We start from the raw sequence: 24916 nt of genomic DNA, 5'->3' as shown, positions 1-24916 counted from the left end.
ATGGGTAAACAATCACTTGTGAAGATCGATAATCCAATTAAAAACCAATTATTAATAATAACTGACGAAGTATTATAACGGACTGAGCACAACCGATAACTGATTTAAAATTTAGATTTTAAATCTTATTATCTTAGATGCTCATTTAAAAAATAACAAATTAGAGTTGGCAGGAAATGGCCACAGCATTTATTAACAAATTGATATATGTACTATTATATGAAATGCAATTTGTGATATAATATGAACTAAAATTCAGTGATAGAAATGCATATGTTTCTTTGAAAATGTTGTATGATGATCGCCGAATATGTTCGAGGTGGCAGACCATATATGAAAAGGGGCAAGTTCAAGATAAGCTATTAACCCTGGAAATCAGAGGCTAATGCTATCATACGATTTAAATAAGTCTGTAAACTGCAAATATGTTCTTTAAGCGCAGCGAAATCTGCCAAATTGACGGTGCTGCGACAATTTTAGTCCTCAGTTAAAAGTTTCGTAGAACCGTCAACCGCCAATAAAATTGGGGGGAGCTGCGCGAAGCTGTGCCATTTCAAGCAAATTTGAATGAAACAATTTCTAAATAAATGAACAGAGGAACAAGGAAGAAATTATCTACATTATACATAAAACAGCATCAGTAACGCTGATGTTTCATCTAAACTAATTACCAAGTTCATAATATGAGCAGATATAATATTTACAACGAGTCAATTAACAAAATTCAAAGTGTATAATAGTCGTCTGGAAAAGTAATGCCACCCGTCTTACTGGAAATAATTGTTTCTAGTGCTCCCTGTATTATATTCAGAAAAATTTCATTTCCTATCTTAGATAAATGCACCCCATCTTGTGCTAGGAACTTATGTGTAGCTTTTATGTCAGGATATCGAATGTAACAGCCTCCATGCTTTGTCATGTGGACACCAATGGAGCTGTTTAACCGACGTCTGCACTTCTCCATACAATTCCCATTGGTTGAATACCTCCACAACAATCTTGGTAGTACTTGCGACCAAATTAATGTGGTTTCAGGCAATTTATTTGATAACCATGACATAAATTTAACCAACTGGAAATGTAAGTAACCTAGTTTGATATTACCTATATCATTTCCCCCAATGTGCACTATAATATAGCTGGGAGGATCTTCAAGTCTCAGCATTAATCTAATGCGATTTTTCATCTTAGAGAGAGTTAGTCCACCGGTTCCTTGCCACCAGATATTTACTCCCAACCTATTCAAAGCCAAATTAGTTCCTCCCGGGCGTTGCCTTGATTCCACAAACGCATTCTTAACAATAGACGACCCAACAATCCAAACCCTTATAGGAGAATCTGAAACTAACAGCAATATAAATAAACAATTAAACGGGAATTCGTATGTACCGTAAATATGCACTCGATTTCCAACGACCTAAACTTTTAATCTTTTCGTCGGATAACCCTTCAATGGCACAGGCTGTAGCCATACCTATTCTGAAAGAGTGAGACGACCAACGAGTATTAACAATACCTAAAGCATGTAGTGACTTTTTGAGTATTGCAGAAAACTGGTATTTAGTCAATGGTTTACCGTCAAAATGACAAAATAGCGGTCCCTCTACTACAGGTCTGTCTCGCAAATAGCAAGGCAATAAAACCACCGGACAAATACATTTGTTTAATTGCTCCGGAATGTGTATGGTTACGCCCCTACCAAACTGATCGGTCTTAGACGAAACCAAATGAATTTCTAAATATTTTTTGTAAATTTGTACATCATTCATGTTTAAAGCATGATTTGAATAACATGTATTACTCATAGTTTGAACTGTCAACTCCCCAACCCTAAAAAGACCATGAAAGGCCAAGGAAAAAACCGCCTTGAATAGTCTTACCTCGTATGCCGAACTGCAGATACAAGATAATATTGACAAAATACGACCCAATAACTCTCTTGAAATAGGCAGTCTAGTGTCCATCTGAGGCGACCTTGTACGCTTTACACCATCGATCATTTTCCTAACGATAAATTTTTGTGTATAGTCTTCATAATCATTTAGTTTGTTGTAGAAACTTAGGCCTGATATGTACGAATTAATTGTTGAATGAGCGAATCCAGATTTATACATATATGCAATAAAAGCAACAATGTCGTGCAGTGGCACAGGCCATACATTAGCAAGACCGATATCTTTCCTGAAACTGTTAAATAAATTTAAAGCCCTGGTGTACAACTTTGCTGTACTAGGAGCTACCGAATTGTTTATTAAAAAATCTACTTCAGTTCCGAAATGACCATGTGAAACTCCACAGGAATGTCTGATGGAGTTTGATCTGCTTCCGGGGCCAATGTACGGAAACGGATCACCTGAAAACGAGACAGAGAATCTGCAATTGCATTACTTTCGCCTGGAATATGCAACGCTCGTACCTGAATATTTTTTCTCATTAATAACAAAACTAGAGGACGAATTAACTTCATTACGTACTTCGATTTTGATGTTCGCTTGTTAATTATCAAAACTAGTGCTTGGTTATCTATTCTTAATAAAATTTTCTTGTTGCAAAATTGAGGGGACCAAATTAACATGGCCAATAATATAGGCACCAGCTCTAAAAAAGATATATCGGACATGAAGTCTTTATCCCTCCACTCGACAGGCCATCGAAACTGAGTCCATTGCTTGTTAAAATAAGCCCCACAACCAAGAGCAACATTTCCAGAACTATCAGTAAACAGCTCAAGCGTATCACTTGATAACCAGAGACTTTCCGAAATGAAGCATTCGCCATTAAAATTTTCTAAAAACTCTAACCAGACTAAAGCATCAGATCTCAGCTCTTGATTTATTTTTACATAATAATACGACTTTCCGTGTTGGAGGTTTGAAATAACATCATAAAACCTTCTAGTAAAAGCCCTTGATGACGGAATTGCACGTGAGCAAAATGCCATTAGCCCAATGATTGACTCTAGTTCCTTCAATTTTATCTTTTTCCGACCAACCATGTATTGAATACCAGACCTTAACTTAATGACCTTGTTTTCCGGAATTTTTACCAACATAAGTAAAGTATCAATTTCAAGACCAAGAAATGTCAAGGTTGTTGTAGGACCAACTGTTTTGTTGTCTGCCAATGGCACGCATAAATCCTTACAAACTTTCATAAAAGTGTCCATTAACAACTCACAATTATTATTTGACTCGTGTCCAGCAAATATAAAATCATCCAAATAATGATCCAAAGTGTCCAGACCCGACTTTGACTGAACAACACAGTGTAAAAAGGTCGAAAACCGTTCAAAAAGCTGACATGAGCTACTTAATCCTAAGGGTAGACATTTATTGATGTAAAACTTATCCTGAAATTTGATACCCATAAGATCAAAATCTGCAGGATTTATGATTAAAAGCCTAAATGCTTGGCGAATATCGATTTTTCCGATTTTCGCACGCTCTCCGAGAGCTGCAATCATATTTAAAACATTGTCAAATGATGAGTATTTCACACTACAATAATCTTCGGGTATAAAATCATTAATACTACCTCCACTTGGATAAGACAAATGAGTTATGAGACGCCAACCATTATCTGGTTTCTGAACAAGTCCAATTGGAGAAATTCGCAGTGTCGATATAGGTTTTTTAGAAAATGGACCCAAAATCCTACCAAGTTTGACCTCGTCGTTCAACTTTGCTAATGTTTCGAACTTGTGTATTTCTGCAGAAACTAAATTTTTTTGCGGTAGTAGAAATACGTGGACCCTCATATTGTATCCTAAATCCAAAAGTAAACCCCTCAAGCAGGAGCTTAGCATCCACCCTATTTGCATAATCACCAAGATACGTGTTTAATTCAATTATGTTTATTGGAGTCCACCCTTTATCCCATAGGTGACGCAATAGTTTGGACTCTGAAAGTAATACAATCTGAATGCTATACAAAATTAACAATATGAACAATGTCATAAATTCTTACACATCTCTTTAACATAGAAACATAAAAAATATTGTGCCACAACTTTAATTGCATTTTGCAAAGAATCACTTCATAAATTGACCAGAATACGATTTCGTATTGTTGGGATACTGCACTGGGTTGCCACCACGTGCCTGAAATCTCGGTCTAAATTGAGGCCTAGGTTGCTGAAATCTTGCATTTCCGCCTACCCTATTAGGAAAAACGTTTTGTCTTGGGCACTGTATAAGTGGGTGCTGATCAGAACATCTTAAACAAGAATGATTATAAGGACATGATTGATTCACGCAATTGCCCTGGTAATTGAATGCGTAACATTTAAAGCGCCCCGTGCTTCCTGGCGCATTACTATTAGAAGACGGAGGATACATATAAAGCAGCCAGAGCTCAGGGTCAACAACAGCCCAAGACCCTGCTGGATCCTGTGACATTCTGAGGCGGAATTGTTCGTCATACGATTTCCACCCTAGTGCGCACCGCTTAGCACCTAACCGAATACTATGCATGTACTTTAGTAATTCTTGAAATACATGCGGGTGAGCAGTACAATATATACTTATATACAATAAATATGCGTCTGTCCAGGTATCTATGGAGTCAATTTTTTGTTGTTGCTGCCGTGGTTGTAACAAAATTTCTCCCTGCGAAATAACTACTTTTTGTTTATCCCCTGCAGAGGCTTGTGAATTGACTAACAGTAAGGCCAGGTCAATATACTCTCCAGCAATAATTTTTTGTCTCAAGCTTACAGGGATATTTCTAGCAAGGTCATCACTGGCCTTAATGCAAGGAGAAGGGGTTTGAAATACTGGACAATTACCTGAAGGCGTAATGGGTTCAGTAGCGGTTGTTGAGACCGGGACCGGAGCCATAGTCATCACTTCTGTATCTGTATCTAGTGTAATGTTTGCCACTGGACTCTCTGTTGATCTGATATCATGGACATCTCCAACTTTTCGACGCAAGACACTTCTCTTAGCGGCCGGAGCCACGCTATCTCCTCTTCCCTTGGGCACCACCCTTTTTCTTTTAGAAGCTCTAAGCATTTTAAACTGAAAAAGACACACTATGATAACTTATGTAAATATTTGATTATATGTCAGATAATATATGATTTAAGCCAATGTAAAAGCAACACAATAATATGCCCGATTCTGCTGTGGCCGATTGATGAAAAAAATATTAATTTAGATTTGCATCTACCTCAAACAAATAATATTGGAATTCTGCTATCACAAATATTTGATGTGTTCACTGTATCTATTCAATATAAAGTTAAAAAAAAAATGAACTTCTGCTAGATATAAACTAATTCAAAATGTCAAAAATTTCAAAACCATGCCATGCCGTCTGCTGCATGAAAATTTTTGTTTCGCCCTGGCGCTTCGACAATTGTATCAATCGAGTCAAAATAATCGATAATCAAATCTCTGAACAAAATTGTTTGAAATACTTTGAAAATAAATAACGTTTTTAACAACTTATGTGTCAGATTTGTGTAGATTTGCTGCAAATATATTTAGCTCTAAAAAGCGTCTTCTTTTGCCAAATGTCGACGGTAAAAGGAGGATTATGGGTAAACAATCACTTGTGAAGATCGATAATCCAATTAAAAACCAATTATTAATAATAACTGACGAAGTATTATAACGGACTGAGCACAACCGATAACTGATTTAAAATTTAGATTTTAAATCTTATTAAACGTTTTGCAAAAGTTGTGAAAATGAGTCCTAGACCATTCACAAAACTTACTTGCGGAAATTATGATATAGTTTTATTTATGATAAGGTTTTCATCTTCTTAATTTTACATTTTCTCTTCCTTTTTTTTTTATTAAAGTAAGACCAAAATAAACTAAATAATTGAAAACCCTTCTGTAATTCCCAATGTACTCTTGACTACACACTACAACACTGCTACAACTGATTGAAATAGATACAAAAAGTTAAATCACAAACATACTGAACTCCGAGAAAAATTCAAAGAACCTAATGAAATAGTAAATCAAAAGCTCTAATTATAAATCAAACGAATGGATAACATCTGTTTTCTGACTTGGTACAAGTATTTTCTTAAGTAGAATAATGTCTATTCATGTGTCACAAAAAGAATATTTATAGTTTAGGTTGAAGTTTTGTAATTCGCTGCTCCGTAGGCTTACATGCAAAACAGCTGATCTTTGAAAATAAAAAAATAAAAAATGATACATAGAAAAAAAAATCATGTTCATATCATGTATGTACTAATGTGAAATTGTGATTTAGTCGAAAAAAAAGTGGGTCTTGCCACGAAGAATAAAATGTTCCGCAATCCTGAAGTCAAAACATTTTTTTTCTACTTTCTGTTTGCTATTTTTACTTGGCCGCACCACTTCCAGTAAACATGATATCCTTCCACTTTCCTGGATTGATATCCCCAAAAGATGCTTGATTTTTTTTAAGTCTATAAATATGTTTCAATTCAGCATAAACCTATAATCAAACAGAAAAAATTGAGTTCAGAAAAAAAAATGCACTATTTTGTTTCCCTCCATGTTTTGACATGCACCAGAAACTGGAGTTGTAATACAAGACTGGTACCTTTATGAGACATTTAGTTGTAAAATTTGCTTTGAGAAGATTGTATAATTATTTAATAACTGCATAGAAAAACATTTTAAAAACAATCACTTATACACCATTAGCACATAATCCTAGTGTCAGAATAAAGCACTGTTATATTTCTGGTGATTGAGGAACCCACATATGGATATTTATTATTAACCGGTGGCGGGCTCGAGATTGTTGCACATGCCATGAACTTTTGTGCTGCTCATTAGTGTCAAAAAGTCCTAGGAAAAAGGAGTTTCTTTTGACTTATAAAATCATTTAGTAAATTTGCAAGTTATATAACGTATATATTTGGAAACAGTCTTCCTCATCATGCGAATATGGATGGAATTGTATTTCATTTTTATGATGGTCCTACATGGCTAAAACATCTCTCATCAGGTTTTTTGTATTTGAATATCTCTATTCATTGCATATTTGTTGGATGTTGTTTTTTTGTTAAAAGAATAATATCTTAACTAGTTTTTCGGTCCTAAACTTCTTTATCTACATTTTTTAATGTTTTTACTAATTTTTCTATTCTGGATATCTGTCCAATCCGCTGGCCACAGTTTTTCCAGTTTTTATATGGGGAAAAAGAACGGGGTTTGTTTCACCTGTTCTATCAGGCGTGTGATCATCCAGATGGCAATTTCAAAATCTGTATGAGACAATTGGTTTTCGGCAAAAATAATTTTAGAGTCACAGTTGAAGGTCGAATGGTGACCTATAGTTGTTAATTTGTGTCATTTTGGTCCCTTGTGGAGAGTTGTCTCATTAAAAATCATACCATCTCTTGTTTTTATATCTTTTCTTAAAGCTTTCAAGTAACATTGCGTTTCCTCGTTTTGTTCAGAATTACGTGAGATATTTTTCTTATTTTTTTTCAACGACAGTTTGATGTTGACCTGATTATTTGGTTGCTTTAAGGATTATGTACCCTTGTGTTGCTTCAATGCTAATGGACGTCACGTTGGTTACTTATTCCCTATTCCCTATTCGTTACCTATTCCCTATTCCCTATTCGTTACCTATTCCCTATTCCCTATTCGTTACCTATTCGTTACCTATTCCCTATTCGTTACCTATTCGTTACCTATTCGTTACTTATTCCCATATTCCCTATCATTACCTATTCGTTACTTATTCTTTTTTATATTATTCCCTATTCCTTATTCGTTACTTATTCGATTTTTAATATCCTTCCCCCTTTTTAATTGTTTATACTCTTATATCTGGTAATAGTTCTAAATTTGTTGAGGTAAAATGATCTTTTTATGATCTATTTATATGTGTTTGTGCTCAACCGATCCTTTTACTTTATGTTCGATACTCATTTGTTCCTTATTTGATGTTTATACGTTCTACCTTTCAAATTCTTTATGTCCATATTTTGGAAGATGGATCTTGGTTCGAAGGGATGAAATCACCGTGTTAGCGCTTGTATAAAAAAGAAGATGTGATATGATTGCCAATGAGACAACACCCCACAATAGACCAAAATGACACAGAAATTATCAACTATAGGTCACTGTAAGGCCTTCAACAATGAGCATAGACCAAACCGTGTAGTCACCTATAAAAGACCCAGACATGACAATCTCAAACAATTCAAACAACAAAACTAACTGCCGTATTTCATATACAAAAAATAAACGCAAAACAAATATGTAACACAAAAACAAATGATAACTACTTAATTTCAGGCTCTTGTCTAGGGACAGGCACATACTAACATAATGTGGTGGGGTTAAACATGTTAGCAGGGTGTACATAGTTTCGGAGCATGGTATTACCTTGTTTAATTCGTTCCATCACTCGCTCATAATTCGCCCAAAATACGTGTATCATACGTTGCACCTTTTAAAACATGATTTTTAATTGTTATGTTGTCTCTGGTGGTAGATTTGGGTTCTTAGAAGTGATATAACTCTATAAGCGTATATGTACCCGTTCCAGCGCTCGGATAATACCCTGTTACATATTCGTTACTTATTCGTTTTTAATACGTTTGTTTTACGTAACGTTGCACCTTTCAGAAAAGGATTTTCAATTGTGTTCATATCTCTGGTGGTAATTATATGTTCTTATAGATGAAATACCCCTATTATCGCATATATACCGGTTCCAGCGCACGGATAATACCCAGTTATTTATTCATCCCTTATACTCTTTTAATGCACGGGGTATACGTTGCACCTTGAAATAAATGTTTTTTTTATTGTGTTCATGTCTCTGGTGGTAACAATGTGTTCTTAGAGATGAAATGACCCTATGAGCGCGCATGTACCCGTTCCAGCGCTCGGTTAATACCCTGTTAACTTTTCGTTACCTATTCGTTACTTATTCGCTTTTAATACGTTTGTTGTACGTTGCACCTTTTAGAAAAGGATTTTCAATTGTGTCCATGTCTCTGGTGGTAACAATGTGTTTTTAGAGATTAAATTACCCTATTAGCGCGCATGTACTTGTTCCAGCGCTCGGTTAGTAACCTGTTACTTATTTGTTACCTTTTCACTTATAATACGTTTGTTGTACGTTGCACCTTTTAGAAAAGGATTTTCAATTGTGTCCATGTCTCTGGTGGTAACAATGTGTTCTTAGAGATGAAATTACCCTATTAGCGTGCATGTACCTGTTCCAGCGCTCGATTAATACTCTGTTACCTACTCGTTACCTATTCATTACATATTCGCTTTTAATACGTTTGTTGTACGTTGCACCTTTTAGAAAAGGATTTTAAATTGTGTCCATGTCTCTGGTGGTAACAATGTGTTCTTAGAGATGAAATGACCCTATAAGCGCGCATGTACCCGTTCCAGCGCTCGGTTAATAACCTGTTACCTATTCGTTACCTATTCACTTACAATACGTTTGTTTTACGTTGCACCTTTTAGAAAAGGATTTTCAATTGTGTTCATATCTCTGGTGGTAATTATATGTTCTTATAGATGAAATACCCCTATTAGCGCGTATGTACCCGTTCCAGCGCTCGGATATTACCCGGTTACTTATTCGTTCCTTATTCGCTTTTAATGCGCAGGTTATACGTTACACCTTGAAATAAATCGTTTTTTAATTGTGTTCATGTCTCTGGTTGTAACAATGTGTTCTTAGAGATGACATGACCCTATTAGCGCGCATGTATCTGTTCCAGCGCTCGGTTAATACCCTGTTACCTATTCGTTACCTATTCACTTATATTACGTTTGTTGTACATTGCACCTTTTTCAAAAAGGATTTTAAATTGTGTCCATGACTCTGGTGGTAACAATGTGTTTTTAGAGATGAAATGACCCTATTAGCGCGCATGTACCGTTCCTGCGCTCGGTTAATACCCTGTTACCTATTCGTTACTTATTCGCTTTTAATATGTTTGTTGAACGTTGCACCTTTTAGAAAAGGATTTCCAATTGTGTCCATGTCTCTGGTGGTAACAATGTGTCCGAAGAGATGAAATGACCCTATTAGCGCGCATGTATCCGTTCCAGCGCTCGGTTAATACCCTGTTACCTATTCCTTACCTTTTCGTTACTTATTCGCTTTTAATACGTTTGTTGTACGTTGCCGCTTTTAGAAAAGGATTTTCAATTGTGTTCATATCTCTGGTGGTAACAATGTGTTTTTATAGATGAAATACTCCTATTAGCGCGTATGTACCCGTTCCAGCGCTCGGTTAGTAACCTGTTACTAATTTGTTACCTATTCACTTATAATACGTTTGTTGTACGTTGCATCTTTTAGAAAAGGATTTTCAATTGTGTCCATGTCTCTGGTGGTAACAGATGAAATTACCCTATTAGCGTGCATGTACCTGTTCCAGCGCTCGATTAATACTCTGTTACCTATTCGTTACCTATTCATTACTTATTCGCTTTTAATACGTTTGTTGTACGTTGCACCTTTTAGAAAAGGATTTTCAATTGTGTCCATGTCTCTGGTGGTAACAATGTATTCTTAGAGATGAAAAAACCCTATAAGCGCGCATGTACCCGTTCCAGCGCTCGGTTAATAACCTGTTACCTATTCGTTACCTATTCACTTACAATACGTTTGTTGTACGTTGCACCTTTTAGAAAAGGATTTTCAATTGTGTTCATATCTCTGGTGGTAATTATATGTTCTTATAGATGAAATACCCCTATTAGCGCGTATGTACCCGTTCCAGCGCTCGGATAATACCCGGTTACTTATTCGTTCCTTATTCGCTTTTAATGCGCAGGTTACACGTTACACCTTGAAATAAACCGTTTTTTAATTGTGTTCATGTCTCTGGTTGTAACAATGTGTTCTTAGAGATGACATGACCCTATTAGCGCGCATGTATCTGTTCCAGCGCTCGGTTAATACCCTATTACCTATTCGTTACCTATTCACTTATATTACGTTTGTTGTACATTGCACCTTTTTCAAAAAGGATTTTAAATTGTGTCCATGACTCTGGTGGTAATAATGTGATTTTAGAGATGAAATGACCCTATTAGCGCGCATGAATCCGTTCCAGCGCTCGGTTAATACCCTGTTACCCATTCGTTACCTATTCACTTATAATACGTTTGTTGTCCATTGCACCTTTAAGAAAAGGATTTTAAATTGTGTCCATGTCTCTGGTTGTAACAATGTGTTCTTAGAGATGAAATAACCCTATAAGCGCGCATGTACCCGTTCCAGCGCTCGGTTAATAACCTGTTACCTATTCGTTACCTATTCACTTACAATACGTTTGTTGTACGTTGCACCTTTTAGAAAAGGATTTTCAATTGTGTTCATATCTCTGGTGGTAATTATATGTTCTTATAGATGAAATACCCCTATTAGCGCGTATGTACCCGTTCCAGCGCTCGGATAATACCCGCGTTCCTCATTCGCTTTTAATGCGCAGGTTATACGTTACACCTTGAAATAAACCGTTTTTTAATTTATTCATGTCTCTGGTTGTAACAATGAGTTCTTAGAGATGACATGACCCTATTAGCGCGCATGTATCTGTTCCAGCGCTCGGTTAATACCCTATTACCTATTCGTTACCTATTCACTTATATTACGTTTATTGTACATTGCACCTTTTTCAAAAAGGATTTTAAATTGTGTCCATGACTCTGGTGGTAATAATGTGATTTTAGAGATGAAATGACCCTATTAGCGCGCATGTACCGTTCCTGCGCTCGGTTAATACCCTGTTACCTATTCGTTACTTATTCTCTTTTAATATGTTTGTTGTACGTTGCACCTTTTAGAAAAGGATTTCCAATTGTGTCCATGTCTCTGGTGGTAACAATGTGTCCGAAGAGATGAAATGACCCTATTAGCGCGCATGTACCCGTTCCAGTGCTCGGTTAATACCCTGTTACCTATTCCTTACCTTTTCGTTACTTATTCGCTTTTAATACGTTTGTTGTACGTTGCCGCTTTTAGAAAAGGATTTTCAATTGTGTTCATATCTCTGGTGGTAACAATGTGTTTTTATAGATGAAATACTCCTATTAGCGCGTATGTACCCGTTCCAGCGCTCGGATAATACCCGGTTACTTATTCGTTCCTTATTCGCTTTTAATGCGCAGGGTATACGTTGCACCTTGAAATAAATCGTTTTTTAATTGTGTCCATATCTTTGGTGGTAACAATGTGTTTTAAGAGATGAAATGACCCTATTAGTGCGCATGTACCCGTTCCAGCGCTCGGTTAATACCCTGTTACCTATTCGTTACCTATTCACTTATAATACGTTTGTTGTACATTGCACCTTTTTCAAAAAGGATTTTAAATTGTGTCCATGACTCTGGTGGTAACAATGTGTTTTTAGAGATGAAATGACCCTAATAGCGCGCATGTACCGTTCCTGCGATCGGTTTATACCCTGTTACCTATTCGTTACTTATTCGCTTTTAATATGTTTGTTGTACGTTGCACCTTTTAGAAAAGGATTTCCAATTGTGTCCATGTCTCTGGTGATAACAATGTGTTCTTAGAGATTGAATGACCCTATTAGCGCGCATGTAACCGTTCCAGCGCTCGGTTAATACCCTGTTACCTATTTGTTACTTATTTGCTTTTAATACGTTTGTTGTACGTTGCACCTTTAAGAAAAGGATTTTCAATTGTGTTCATGTCTCTGGTGGTAACAATGTGTTCTTAGAGATCAAATGACCCTTTTAACGCGCATTTATCCGTTCCAGCGCTCGGTTATTACCCTGTTACCTATTCCTTACCTTTTCGTTACTTATTCGCTTTTAATACGTTTGTTGTACGTTGCCGCTTTTAGAAAAGGATTTTCAATTGTGTTCATATCTCTGGTGGTATTAATTTGTTCTTATAGATGAAATACCCCTATTAGCGCGTATGTAACCGTTCCAGCGCTCGGATAATACCCGGTTACTTATTCGTTCCTTATTCGCTTTTAATGCGCAGGGTAATAACCGAGCGCTGGAACGAGAAAATGCGCGCTAATAGGGTCATTTAATCTCTAAGAAAACATTGTTAACACCAGAGACATGGACACATTTGAAAATCCTTTTCTGAAAGGTGCAACGTACAACAAACCTATTATAAGTGAATAAGTAGCGAATAGGTAACAGGGTATTAACCGAGCGCTGGAACGGGTACATGCGCGCTAATAGGGTCATTTCATCTCTAAGAACACTTTGTTACCACCAGAGACATGAACACAATTAAAAAACGATTTATTACAAGGTGCAACGTATTCCCCGCGCATTAAAAGCGAATAAGGAACGAATAAGTAACAGCGTTTTATCCGAGCGCTGGGACTAGACATACGCGCAAATAGGGGAATTTCATCTATAAGAACACATTATTACCACCAGTGATATGAACTTAATTGAAAATCCTTTTCTAAAAGGTGCAACGTACAACAAACGTATCAAAAGTGAATAGGTAACGAATAAGTAACAGGGTATTAACTGATCGCTGGAACGGGTACATGCGCGCTAATAGGGTCATTTCACCTTGAAGAACACATTGTTACCACCAGAGATATGGACACAATTGAAAATCCCTTTCTAAAAGGTGCAACGTACTACAAACGTGTTATAAGTGAATATGTAACGAATAGGTAGCAGGTTTCTTACTGAGCGCTGGAACGGGTACATGCGCGCTAATAGGATCATTTAATCTCTTAGAACACATTGTTACCACCAGAGACATGAACACAATTGAAAAACGATTTATTTCAAGGTGTATACCCCGCGCATTAAAAGCGAATAAGGAACGAATAAGTAACAGGGTATTATCCGAGCGCTGGAATGGGTACATACGCGATAATAGGGGTATTTCATCTATAAGAACACATAATTACCACCAGAGATATGAACACAATTGAAAATCCTTCTCTTAAAGGTGCAACGTACAACAAACGTATTAAAAGCGAATAAGTAACAAATATTTAACAGGGTATTATCTGAGCGCTGGAACGGGTACATATGCGCTTATAGAGTTATGTCACCTCTTAGAACCCAAAATTTACCACCAGAGACAGCAAAACAATTGACAATCATGTTTTAAAAGGTGCAACGTATGATACACGTATTATAAGCGAATTGTAAGCGAGTGATGGAACGAATTAAACAAGGTAACAACATGTTCCGAAACGATGTACACCCTGCTAACATGTTTAGCCCCATTACATTATGTTAGTATGTGCCTGTCCCTAGACAAGAGCCTGAAATTAAGTAGTTATCGTTTGTTTTTTGTGTTACATATTTGTTTTCCGTTTATTTTCTGTATATGAAATACGGTCGTTAGTTTTGTTGTTTGAATTGTTTGACATTGTCATGTCTGGGCCTTTTTTAGGTGACTACACGGTTTGGGCTATGCGTATGTTAAAGGCCATACAGTGACCTATAGTTGATAATTTCTGTGCCATTTTGTCTATTGTGGGGTGTTGTCTCATTGGCAATCATACCACATCTTCTTTTTTATAAAAGCGCTAACACGGTGATTTCATCCCTTCGAACCAAGATCCATTTTCAAACATATGGACATAAAGAAGTTAAAAGGTAGAACGTATAAAAATCAAATAAGGAACAAATGAGTATCGAACATAAAGTAAAAGGATCGGTTGAGCACAAACACATATAAATAGGTCATAAAGATCATTTTACTTCAACAAATTTAGAACTATTACCAGATATAAGAGTATAAACAATTAAAAAGGGGGAAGGATATTAAAAATCAAATAAATAACGATATGGAATAGGGAATAAGTAACGAATAGGTAACGAATAAGGAATAGGTAACGAATAGGGAATAGGGAATAAGTAACCAACTTGACGTCCATTCAATGCTAAACATATGGAAACTTTATAGAAAATCCACAGCCTTTATCTTTGTTCTATCATATCTGGCAATTTGATGACCGATAGATATAGGATTATTGCATGCAGTTCTATCATTGATTTCCTTAAAACCAGTTTATTAATGTATTTATTGGTTAGAACAAATAAAAAAATATGGACCAAATCAAGTACACCTTTTAGTGTGCGCTCGACTTTAGTGACTCAGTACGAGGTGCTTTAAAATTTACAGGTTGTTTAGAACTAATAAACACTAGCACATTATAGAAAAGCAATTGAGTAATCTATGTTTCAAATTTTAAAACAAAAATCTTTGTATTAAAGGCTGTGGATTTTCTATAAAAATCTTGATTTATTTGCCACAAAGTACTCTTTTTCTATCAAATGCAATGCAACAGTAAATAATAATGCTTTGCGTCAAGTTTCCCCCTAGTATATGTTCTCTATTATTAAGATTTAATCGTTCAGCATTAAATCAATTTAATAAATTGAGATTATCGTCTGCTAAACTAGAGTTAACTTTTCTTTAATTTTGACGGACTTAAGCGTCTTTTGTTCACCTACATTTTTCATAAGCGGTTTTCCCGCTTTTATTTGGTATAAAATTGCATGCTTTTCGTGATTTGTTCATTGCGTGATTTGAACTCTGAAGGAACACAAAAAGGACAGGAGATTCGGACATAAGTAGTTATAACAATGCCAAGAGGGAGAGGAAGACGTCGCCGACAGGACCAGGTTAGAGGTCCGGAGCTTCGGGTTAGGAGGGCTCCCAGGGAAGTACAACAGCCACAACCAGTTGTGAGAAATGTGGGAAGGCGTACACCAGCTGATGTAGAACAAGAAGCACATATAGAAAGAAGACAGCGGGTTGATGAACCCGAAGTAGTTGCCATGCAACCTGTTGACATTCGAGTGAATGAGACACAATTAGCTGCATTAGGTGAGGTAAATGAAGTTTATGATGAACCTCTTATGTTACCTGGCTTTAATGAAGTTGACATATTTATAAGCCAAAAACTTAAGGACAAAATTTGGAATTTTGAATACATTGATTTGTCTCTTATGCACCGTAAGAATTTTAACAGCCAAACAAATACCGAAAATACAATTGGCATCAATGAGGGTATGCTAGTTATACAAAACAGAGTTAAAAAAAACCATACTGTAAGTTCTGTTGAAGATTGGACTGATTCATTTATTGCCTATGCCCAGGTCCTTGTCGAAAGGTATCCTGGAAAGGCAAGTGAACTTTTTTCGTATATGTCCATCATAAGGGGTGCAGCAGCTGATCATTCTTTTGAAAAATGCTATTCTTATGACCAATAATTCCGTTTAAGGGTATCAAGGGACCATACAAAGAAATGGTCATCCATAGATGGTTTTTTGTTGTTACGTATTTTAACAGCCAATACTTCAAAACAACAACACGCTGATGTTAGTAATAAATGCTACGATTTTAATTTCAAAGGTTTTTGCAATAAACGCAATTGCCAATACAGACATGCATGTCTCAAATGTGGTTTAGATCACTCTTCCTTAAGATGTCGTCGATTTATGGACAATGAAATTGATACTGATCTATCTAAGTGTAATAGGAATGACATTGCACCTTTCCTAAACAACTCTGGTAATAGACAAAACGCAAAAGGAAGTTTTAACAAAAGATAATTTACATATAATGTAAATGAACTCTTTTCTAATGCTGATTTACATTTGTATGCTGACAGTGCAGGTGGTTTTTTCTTGGGTTGTGCAGTTTATTCAAATGAGTCATGATCATTTTCAAAATAGCCATATAAAATTGGGACAAAGTTTTATTAGTTGACATCTCTTATATAAAAATAATACCTATGCATTTGCTGAATTTATCACAGTTGGCGTCTGGTAGCCCAGTCGCCATTTGGAGAAAACATATGATGGTTGCCCTTCAATGTTTTTATCTTGGATATTAATGAGAAATTGTCGATGAATGCAAATTCGTTGGCCGGTTGATACATAGTTGAACTGTCCTAATAAATCCATGACAAAAAATTGCCAAAAATTCAAACTTACTATTTGTTGTTTTTTTATATTATGATCATATATTAGTTTGTCTTACAATTTGTTCACATTTGTACAACGAAGGTAATCTGGAGTCGTTGGAAATATTACAAGGGATTTCAACGAATTTGGGTTATCTTTTATCTGGTATATCGTATTCCTAAATTGACTTCTGTTGGTTTCTTTCGAATATTTAATAATCATTATATCTGTACTTTTGATACAATTGATGTTTGAAAAATTCGTACAAAAATGGCTACAAAAGGGTTCATAAACCTTAATAAACAATTACTATATTGAATAACAACAATGAACAGTTTTATAATATTGCAGCTAATTTTTACAGCTTTTTGTTTGAATATCAAATGGCAATATTGTTTTTATTTTGTTTATCTCAGATACTTTTGATACTTAAAAATGTTTATACACAAACAAAAAAGATAAATATTTACAATTCGTTCCCAAAACACTTTCAATATGCACTGAAGGCTATTCATTGTCATGTCAAATTGCGTTGACGATTTCTATTCTAATGAAATTGCACATTTCATATTTTAAGGGGCCTAGGTGGCCGAGTGGTCTAAATAGTTACTACTGTAATCACTGACGTTATGAGTTCGAACCCGCCCGTGCGGGTGAACTCGACTTCAATCTTAAATTAATAGGATTTTCCTATCTCCGGGCGCTCCGGCTTCCTCCACCAATGAAAACTGACCGCCACGAACTAGCCTTACTGCGGTGCTTAAAAGTGGCGTAAAACACCAAAACAAAATGAAGATTTTTCCTTTGTACAAAAGGAAGATTTTTCCTTTGTATTCCTACCCTTTCATGCGTTTTTTTTCTGTAAGTTACCATTTATTTTATACAAAAGGTACTAATTAATACGGAGTGTCATGGTATACTTGTTAATTGTTCTAAATTGTAGGTTTGACTAGATAAGTGTTCAAGGTAAGCTATGACAAAAACAGATTAGGTTCGTACATACTACGCTTGCTTCCTGTAGTCTGCAATTTTTAAATGATGGTTAGATCTGGCAGGAACACTTTGAACTTCAAATTTAACAAAAGGACCAGGGTTTCACTAAATAAGTGTTCCAAGATAAGCAATGACGAAAATATATTGAGTTCATACATACTATGCATGCTTCGCGTGGTTGTCAGTTTTAAATGCTTGTCACACCTGACAGGATCACGTTAACATGTGTAAATTTTAAATATAACGAAAGAACGTTGGTTTAACTAAATACGTGTTTAAGGTTAATAACGAAATCAGATTGGGTCGGTACATACTACGCGTTCTTCACGTGATCTGTATAAAAAAATGCAGTTCCATCAGATCTGGCAGGACCATTTTGTACTTTACATATAACGGAAGCACGTTTAACTAAATAAATGTTCAACAAAAGCAGATTGGGTCCGTACATACTGCGCGTGCTTCACGTGATCTGTATTAATAAAATATAGGTCAGATCTGGTGAATCACTTTAATTTTTTAATAAAAAATATTAGATTATGGTCATCAGTCAACATTCCACATAGCTTTGTAAGGATCAGGTAATGTTTGGAACGGTATTAACATGGAAGCTTCTTTGAAGGTAACATATGTAAAGATAAATCTTGTACATCCAACAATGTAAGCTAGCTATAAAACCAGGTTTAATTCACTACTTTCTACATAGAGAAAATGTCTGTACCAAGTCAGGAATATGACAGTTGTTGTCCATTCGTCTGATGTGGTTGAGCTTTTGATTAGGGACTTTCTGTTTTTAATTTTCTTCGGAGTTTAGTATTTTTGTGATTTTCAGTAATTTATATGATAAATGGAAGAAAAAATATGTCCGAGCATGCATTTAATATTTGCCAATGGACGTTAACCAGCAATCAATCATTTAATCGATTGATTAGAAACTGTCGTATGTTTTGCATTTCCGTCAAGGCACCTTTCTATCTCAAGATCATCAGGTTTGGTTTCTTTTTGTTTAATGGATGATGCGGAATTATTTGAAATATTAAATGGATTTGTGAACAAAGTAAGATAAGCCATACTAATGATTTAAAAGTAAAACATGCAAAGGACAAATAAGATAACAGAAGTAAAACCTTCGACGTTTTACAATGGGCATGCAGAAAAATCTAAAGTTTTCTTTCAATTTATTCTTCGTACCACTTAAATATAAACGATGCTTCTGATATTCCATTGGAGCAGTTTGACGATACAGGAACGGATCATTTCCAACCGGTTTTCGTAGAAGACAAAACTACAGTATAACAGACAAAAAGACTTTACACATTAGGCGGTTAAGAAAAAAAGCAAGTAAGGAAGACAGTCGAAACAACCATCGTTGCTGTGAAAGATTTGGTCAAAACGAATTAAAGAAGAAAACACGAAGAAAGGAAAGATCTAGCTGCAATACAGTACTCATATAAATAATGGATTTTCGAAAATCTAAGGATTTTCTAATCCCAGGCATAGATTACCTTAGCCGTATTTGGCACAACTTTCTTGGAATATTTGATCCTCAATGCTCTTCAGTATTGTACTTGTTTGGCTTTTTAAATATTTTGATATGAGCGTCACTGATGCGTCTTATGTAGACGAAACGCGCGTCTAGCGTACTAAATTATAATCCTGGTACCTTTTGACACCTTTGGGTCGATGTAACTGCTGGCGGACGTTTCGTCCCCGATGATATCACCAGCCCAGTAGTTAACATTTCGGTGTTGACATGTATATCAATAATGTGGTCATTAATGCTGTTTTTGTTCTCTTTTTCGTACTCGTTCTCTATTCTTTTATCAACTCAGCAGACAGAGCTTTATAAGTGATACAATATATAGCTTTCTTTTCTTTAAATCTTTCGATGATAAATTCAGAAATGATTAAAAACATGGTTTCAAATTCCCCTAGTTAAAAATGAATGTGACTGAAGTTGGCTCTCATATGTCCCTTTTTGTTATACATCTTCTTACATATAAAAGTACTTTATCCTCTTTGGCTTTATGTATAAAAGGGACATAAATCCAGTTAATATAAGATATTTGGCGGAGGGAGCTTAAATATGAACGAGGCCCGGACTGCTAATCTGATGGTAACCTCGTGGACTGTACAGCAGTATTGATTAAGGAATTCTCCATCTTAAATTTTGCGCATCCAATGCAAGTCTACTCGATTATCTCACATCTGGAAATCTAAAATCAAAAGAATGCAAGACAAGCTTAAGGGTAATTTTCATTTTAGAAATTACAGTGAGAGGGTTATCGCTATAGAACCAGGTTTAATCCACCATTTTCTACATTTGAAAATGCCTGTACCAAGTCAGAAATATGACAGTTCTTGTCCATTCGTTTTTGATGTGTTTTGTTATTTGATTTTGCCATGTGATTATGGACTTTCCGAATTGATTTTCCTCTAAGCTAATTTTTTTTTGTGATTTTATTTTTTTCAGAGGCTTGATGGCCAAATTGGAAAATACTTTAATAGCCAATTAATCTTAACAGATCTTAGGCATCTGTTACTCTTTATTAATTGTCTAGTTAACCATAGAGTAACGACCCTTTGCTTGAAAATGAAAGAGAAGATATCTAGTTACTTAATAGTGTTTCTTATCAACATACAATTAAATTAAAGATATGACACGTTTCAAGTGTGATCATTTGGCAGCATTGATGTTTGTTACTTGGAAAAACGTGTTCGATTGTTATATTGCAAAATGAATTCCGTTGATGTATTTAAAATTATTAATATTATCAGATAAAAACAACATTCTAAATACTTTATTGTAGGTTAATTGTCATTTAAGGTTATTTGATGACATAAGAAGCTTCTTTTTTATTGAAAAAAAAACAACATTTGTTTTATTATTAATTATTTTATTGTTTTTCTGACTTGTCTCGTTTTTGTCGAAATACAACCTGTAAAAACTTTTGGCACTGTTCAATCTTAGCATTACGTTTGCCATGCTTTTTTTTCTCCCCTTTTGATTCTTTGTGTCTAATTTTATCACTACAAAGATGCTTATTCTGAATGCCTTCTTTGCCTGTCAAACTACTTTTCTTCTTCACCGAACGTCTAATATGCTGATGGTGTTGCACCATGTAAATCGTATGCCGTATGAAATCATCAAATATAGTCTTTTGGAATGATTTGCATGATGGAATAACTTTGTTGTAAGTAACCCTCTTTCCAAACCTTTTTTAAGTGACTTTATGTCTATTTGAATTGTTGTTTTGTCTGTCGAAACTGGTTGAATGAATTCGAAATGGTCCTCTATGTTCCGTTCTTGTATTGCCAAACTGCTCTAATAACATATCAAAAGCATTTTTCACACTTGCATTGTCTTTAGAAGAAATTTCAAGAATACATCCCCCAAGATTTTCACTGCAAGCCCATTCTAAAACATCGAATGTTTCCACTTCTCTCTTATCTTCATTGGCTAGTTTGTTCCCAACAATGATGCAAGGAATACTTCGTAAAGAGTGGCGGCTAATCTTAATTTCTTCCCAAATCCGTTTAATACTTTTAAATGATTCCGCATCGTCTATTGAAAAGAAAAGAATAAAGCCTGTTGATTTTGAAACATAAAGTTGCCTCATTGAAGGAAATGCCATACTTCCGGCTGTATCTAAGTAATTGACATATTTCATTGTTCCGTTTATCATATATTGTTGAAAGTATAGGTTTTCAACCGTTTCCGTGTAGTCATCAGAAAAACCACCATGTAAATATTGCTTCAAAAAAGAACTTTTCCCCACAAATCCAGATCCCAACAAGGCTATCTGGAATCTTGACTGATCAATCATATTCAAATCCATAACCTATTATTTATTCGTCCGTCCAGCAAATTCAATAAGTTCAAAGTGAATCTGAAAGATCTGATCCGAACTTATATAAAAACAGACCACGTGATACAGTAATAATATGTAAACACCCAATCCGTGTCCGTCATTACTCTTCTTGAACACATATTATTTAGATTCAAACAACGATTTAAACAATTAACACTTTTGTATTTCATTAGCAACTTTTGTTTAAGAAAATGAGTAACTAACAACAATCGCCATAAAAGGAGATGGTGATAGCCAAAATTATCATTTTAACAGTTAAAAAGGGAACTGCAGTCTGTAGGAAATGTTTAATAAATATTCATAATTATAGTCATAAGGAAAACCATCTATTTTGTGTCTGAACATTTTTGATATCATGTTTGTTATGTGAATATAAAAGACACGACATATATGTTAATTAATCAAAACAAAAAATATTACTAGCCACTTATCATTGTAATGGTCATTATTATTAACTGTTTGCAAACTTTAAAAAATGTTATAGTATGTGGCAAAACCTTTCGAATTTAATTACTTCCATGCTCTTCAAATACGTACTTTATTTTGTCCTTTATAACTCGACTCGGGCGTCACTATATATGAGTCTTTTGTAGAAGAAATGTGGTTCTGGGGGTATCAAATTTTAATGTTGGTATCTGGAGTTAAATCAATACCTATTGATATAAACCTGCAAAACCCAGGCTATTGTGAGAACGTTTCCAATGCATCTTTTGATTTTAATTAAAAATTGTTTTTTTGGGGGGTGAGGGGCAAAACGTTGATAAATATAGATTCTTACATTGATACCAGTGGATTATCGGATTTATCCAATCAAGATAGTTAAATTATCAATTTTAAAGTCCGAGCCGCCTCGGCGAGGACTTTAAAATTCATAATTTAACTATCGAGATTGGATAAATCCGATAATCCACGAGTAACCATGCAAGAATCTGTTTCTCTAATGATTAAAAAGACATTTTCTTTTTTTGTTAACCGAAAATCCCCTTCGAGTGCCTTTCACATTGCACGAAGTTGTCAATTTCATTAACACCTGTTATCGTATTTTGATTCATTCAGTTAGCTAAAAAGGTCATGACCCTCAAAATCATCCAATGATCTTTTGAGATCACCAGCAACCACACGTTGATTAAATTTTTTTATACAATGGGTTCGGAAAGGGATAAATTTCCATAGAGTTAGAGAAATGTAGTTATCGATTTGTATTCATACACTATTTTTTATGTAAAAATAGTTATTGGCATTTAACATAAATATAAAAGGTTGTATGAAAAAACAACAATATTTTTCAATTAACACATTATCTATATTTATATTCATTCTTTTTTCCGAGGAAAATTTAAAAAGCTCAAACAAATCAAACGAATTGTTTTTTGGAATAGTTAACCTTGGCCGCCATCCACGACCCAAAAAGTTTTTATATTGATGAATTGTATACAAAAATGGAATCTATTGGTTACAACACATTTTGGATTGTATGTGGCGGCCAAGCTGTAAGGTCTGAAAATGGCACAAAATCCTCATATTTTTGATAAAATGTTCAAATTGGGCTTATTTTGTAGAAAATTATGTTTTTTTTTATTTTTTTCCGTAAAGATTTTGAAAAAGGCCCATTTACGAAACCAATTGTGACATTTTTATTGCTTAATGATAACACTGATTTTTTTAGGCCATTTTGTGACGCCTGAACCTTGCTTTGAGAGGGTCGTAAATTGAATAAACTTCATAAAAAAAAACATTTTGAAAATAATCACTAATATAAGCACAGAATCCTAGTGTCATGATGCAGAATCAAGCACTGCTATACTTTAAGTGATTGAGGAACCCACAAATGGATTTTAATTATTAAGAGGATGTAAGTTGGAGCACATGGCATCAATGTTTATGCTACTTATTAGTGTCAGAAAGGTCCTAGTAAAAAGAAATTTCTTTTGGTACATGGAATCTTTCAGTAAATTTGCACATTATATAACGTACATTTGGAAAAAAAAGTCTTCCTCATCATGCGAATATGGATTGAATGGAATTTCATTTTTATAATGGTCCTTCATGGCTAGAACATCTCTCATCAGGTTGTTTGTATTTAGATATCTCTGTTCATATGTAGACATTAAGCGTTCCTCCATTACATGTTTGTTGGATGCTGTTATTTTGACCACAGGATAATATCTTGACTAATCCTGTTTTCGGTCCTAAATTTCTATATCAACATTTATAATATATCCATCTCTCAGTTTTAACTCTTTTATGTTTTTTAAATGTCTGTCCGTTCCGCTGGACACAGTTTTTAGGCAAAATAGTTCAAGAGCCACAGTTAAAGGCCGTACGGTGACCTATTATAGTTGTTACTTTCTGTGTCATTTGGTCTCTTATAGAGAGTGGCCTCATTGGGAATCATACCACATCTTCTCTTTTATTTCTCCTTAAAGCTTTCAAGTCACTTTATATTTTCTCCTTTTGTTCAGTATTACGTAAGATATTTTTTTCTTATTTTGTTCCATGAAAGTACAAAATGTATGATGTTGACCTAATTATTTGGTCGCCAAACAATCATATTGTATAGATTTGCATAATTCAATGCAGACCCATTCACCTATGAAGGTTGTTTGATTACTTAGACTTTAAAACAATTACTATATTTAATAACAACAATGAACAAGTATACATGATGTGTATCTGTTAATCTATAGTATTGCAGCAAATTTTTACAGCTTTTTGTTTGAATGTCAAATGGCAATATTGTTTTTATTTTGTTTATCTCAGATACTTTCGATACTTGTTAAAAATGTTTACACACAAACAAAAAAGATAAATATGTACAATTAAATTCCCAAAACACATTCAATATACACTGAAGGCTATTCTTTATTATGTCAAATTGCGTTTACGATTTCTATTCTAATGAAATTGCAATTTCATATTTTAAATGACCTCGGTAGCCGAGTGGTCTAAATAGTTACTACTGTTATCACTAGCCAGTCAACAGTGACGTTATGAGGTCGAACCCCGCCAGTGCAGGTGAAATCGTCTCCAATCTTAAATGAATAGGATTGTCCTATCTCCGGGCACTCCGGCTTCCTCCACCAATAAAAACTGACCGCCACGAAATAGCCGTACTGCGGTGCTTAAAAGAGGCGTAAAAACACCAAAACAAAAGGAAATTCTTCCT

General features: G+C 35.0%; 2 protein-coding genes across 2 annotated transcripts; both read right to left on the bottom strand.

Moving 5' to 3' along the window:
• Positions 1 to 693: 693 nt before the first annotated feature.
• On the bottom strand, positions 694 to 5063 carry LOC134683112 (uncharacterized). The gene is made up of 2 exons (XM_063542204.1): positions 4787 to 5063; positions 694 to 1344 (listed from the first exon to the last, which is right to left on the bottom strand). Exons 1-2 carry the CDS (start codon positions 5010 to 5012, stop codon positions 725 to 727), a joined length of 846 nt encoding a protein of 281 aa, XP_063398274.1. The 5' UTR covers positions 5013 to 5063; the 3' UTR covers positions 694 to 724.
• Positions 5064 to 21099: 16036 nt separating this feature from the next.
• On the bottom strand, positions 21100 to 21717 carry LOC134691200 (ras-related protein Rap-2b-like). Its single transcript, XM_063551575.1, has one exon. It carries the CDS (start codon positions 21715 to 21717, stop codon positions 21100 to 21102), a length of 618 nt encoding a protein of 205 aa, XP_063407645.1.
• Between the last annotated feature and the right edge of the window lie 3199 nt (positions 21718 to 24916).

Source organism: Mytilus trossulus, chromosome 1, assembly GCF_036588685.1.
Source record: "Mytilus trossulus isolate FHL-02 chromosome 1, PNRI_Mtr1.1.1.hap1, whole genome shotgun sequence".
NCBI classification, from domain to species: domain Eukaryota; kingdom Metazoa; phylum Mollusca; class Bivalvia; order Mytilida; family Mytilidae; genus Mytilus; species Mytilus trossulus.
The sequence above is the reverse complement of the archived record's forward strand: the minus strand, read 5'-3'. Positions and strand labels throughout refer to the sequence as shown.

Bases quoted from the DNA above. Each gene is read 5' to 3' on its own strand.
- LOC134683112 (XM_063542204.1), bottom strand. From the start codon at position 5,012: ATGCTTAGAGCTTCTAAAAGAAAAAGGGTGGTGCCCAAGGGAAGAGGA. The intron at 1,345-4,786 runs GTAATTGTCCAG...TATTGCTGTTAG, and splicing joins TGAACCCATTACGCCTTCAG to TTTCAGATTCTCCTATAAGG.
- LOC134691200 (XM_063551575.1), bottom strand. From the start codon at position 21,717: ATGGATTTGAATATGATTGATCAGTCAAGATTCCAGATAGCCTTGTTG.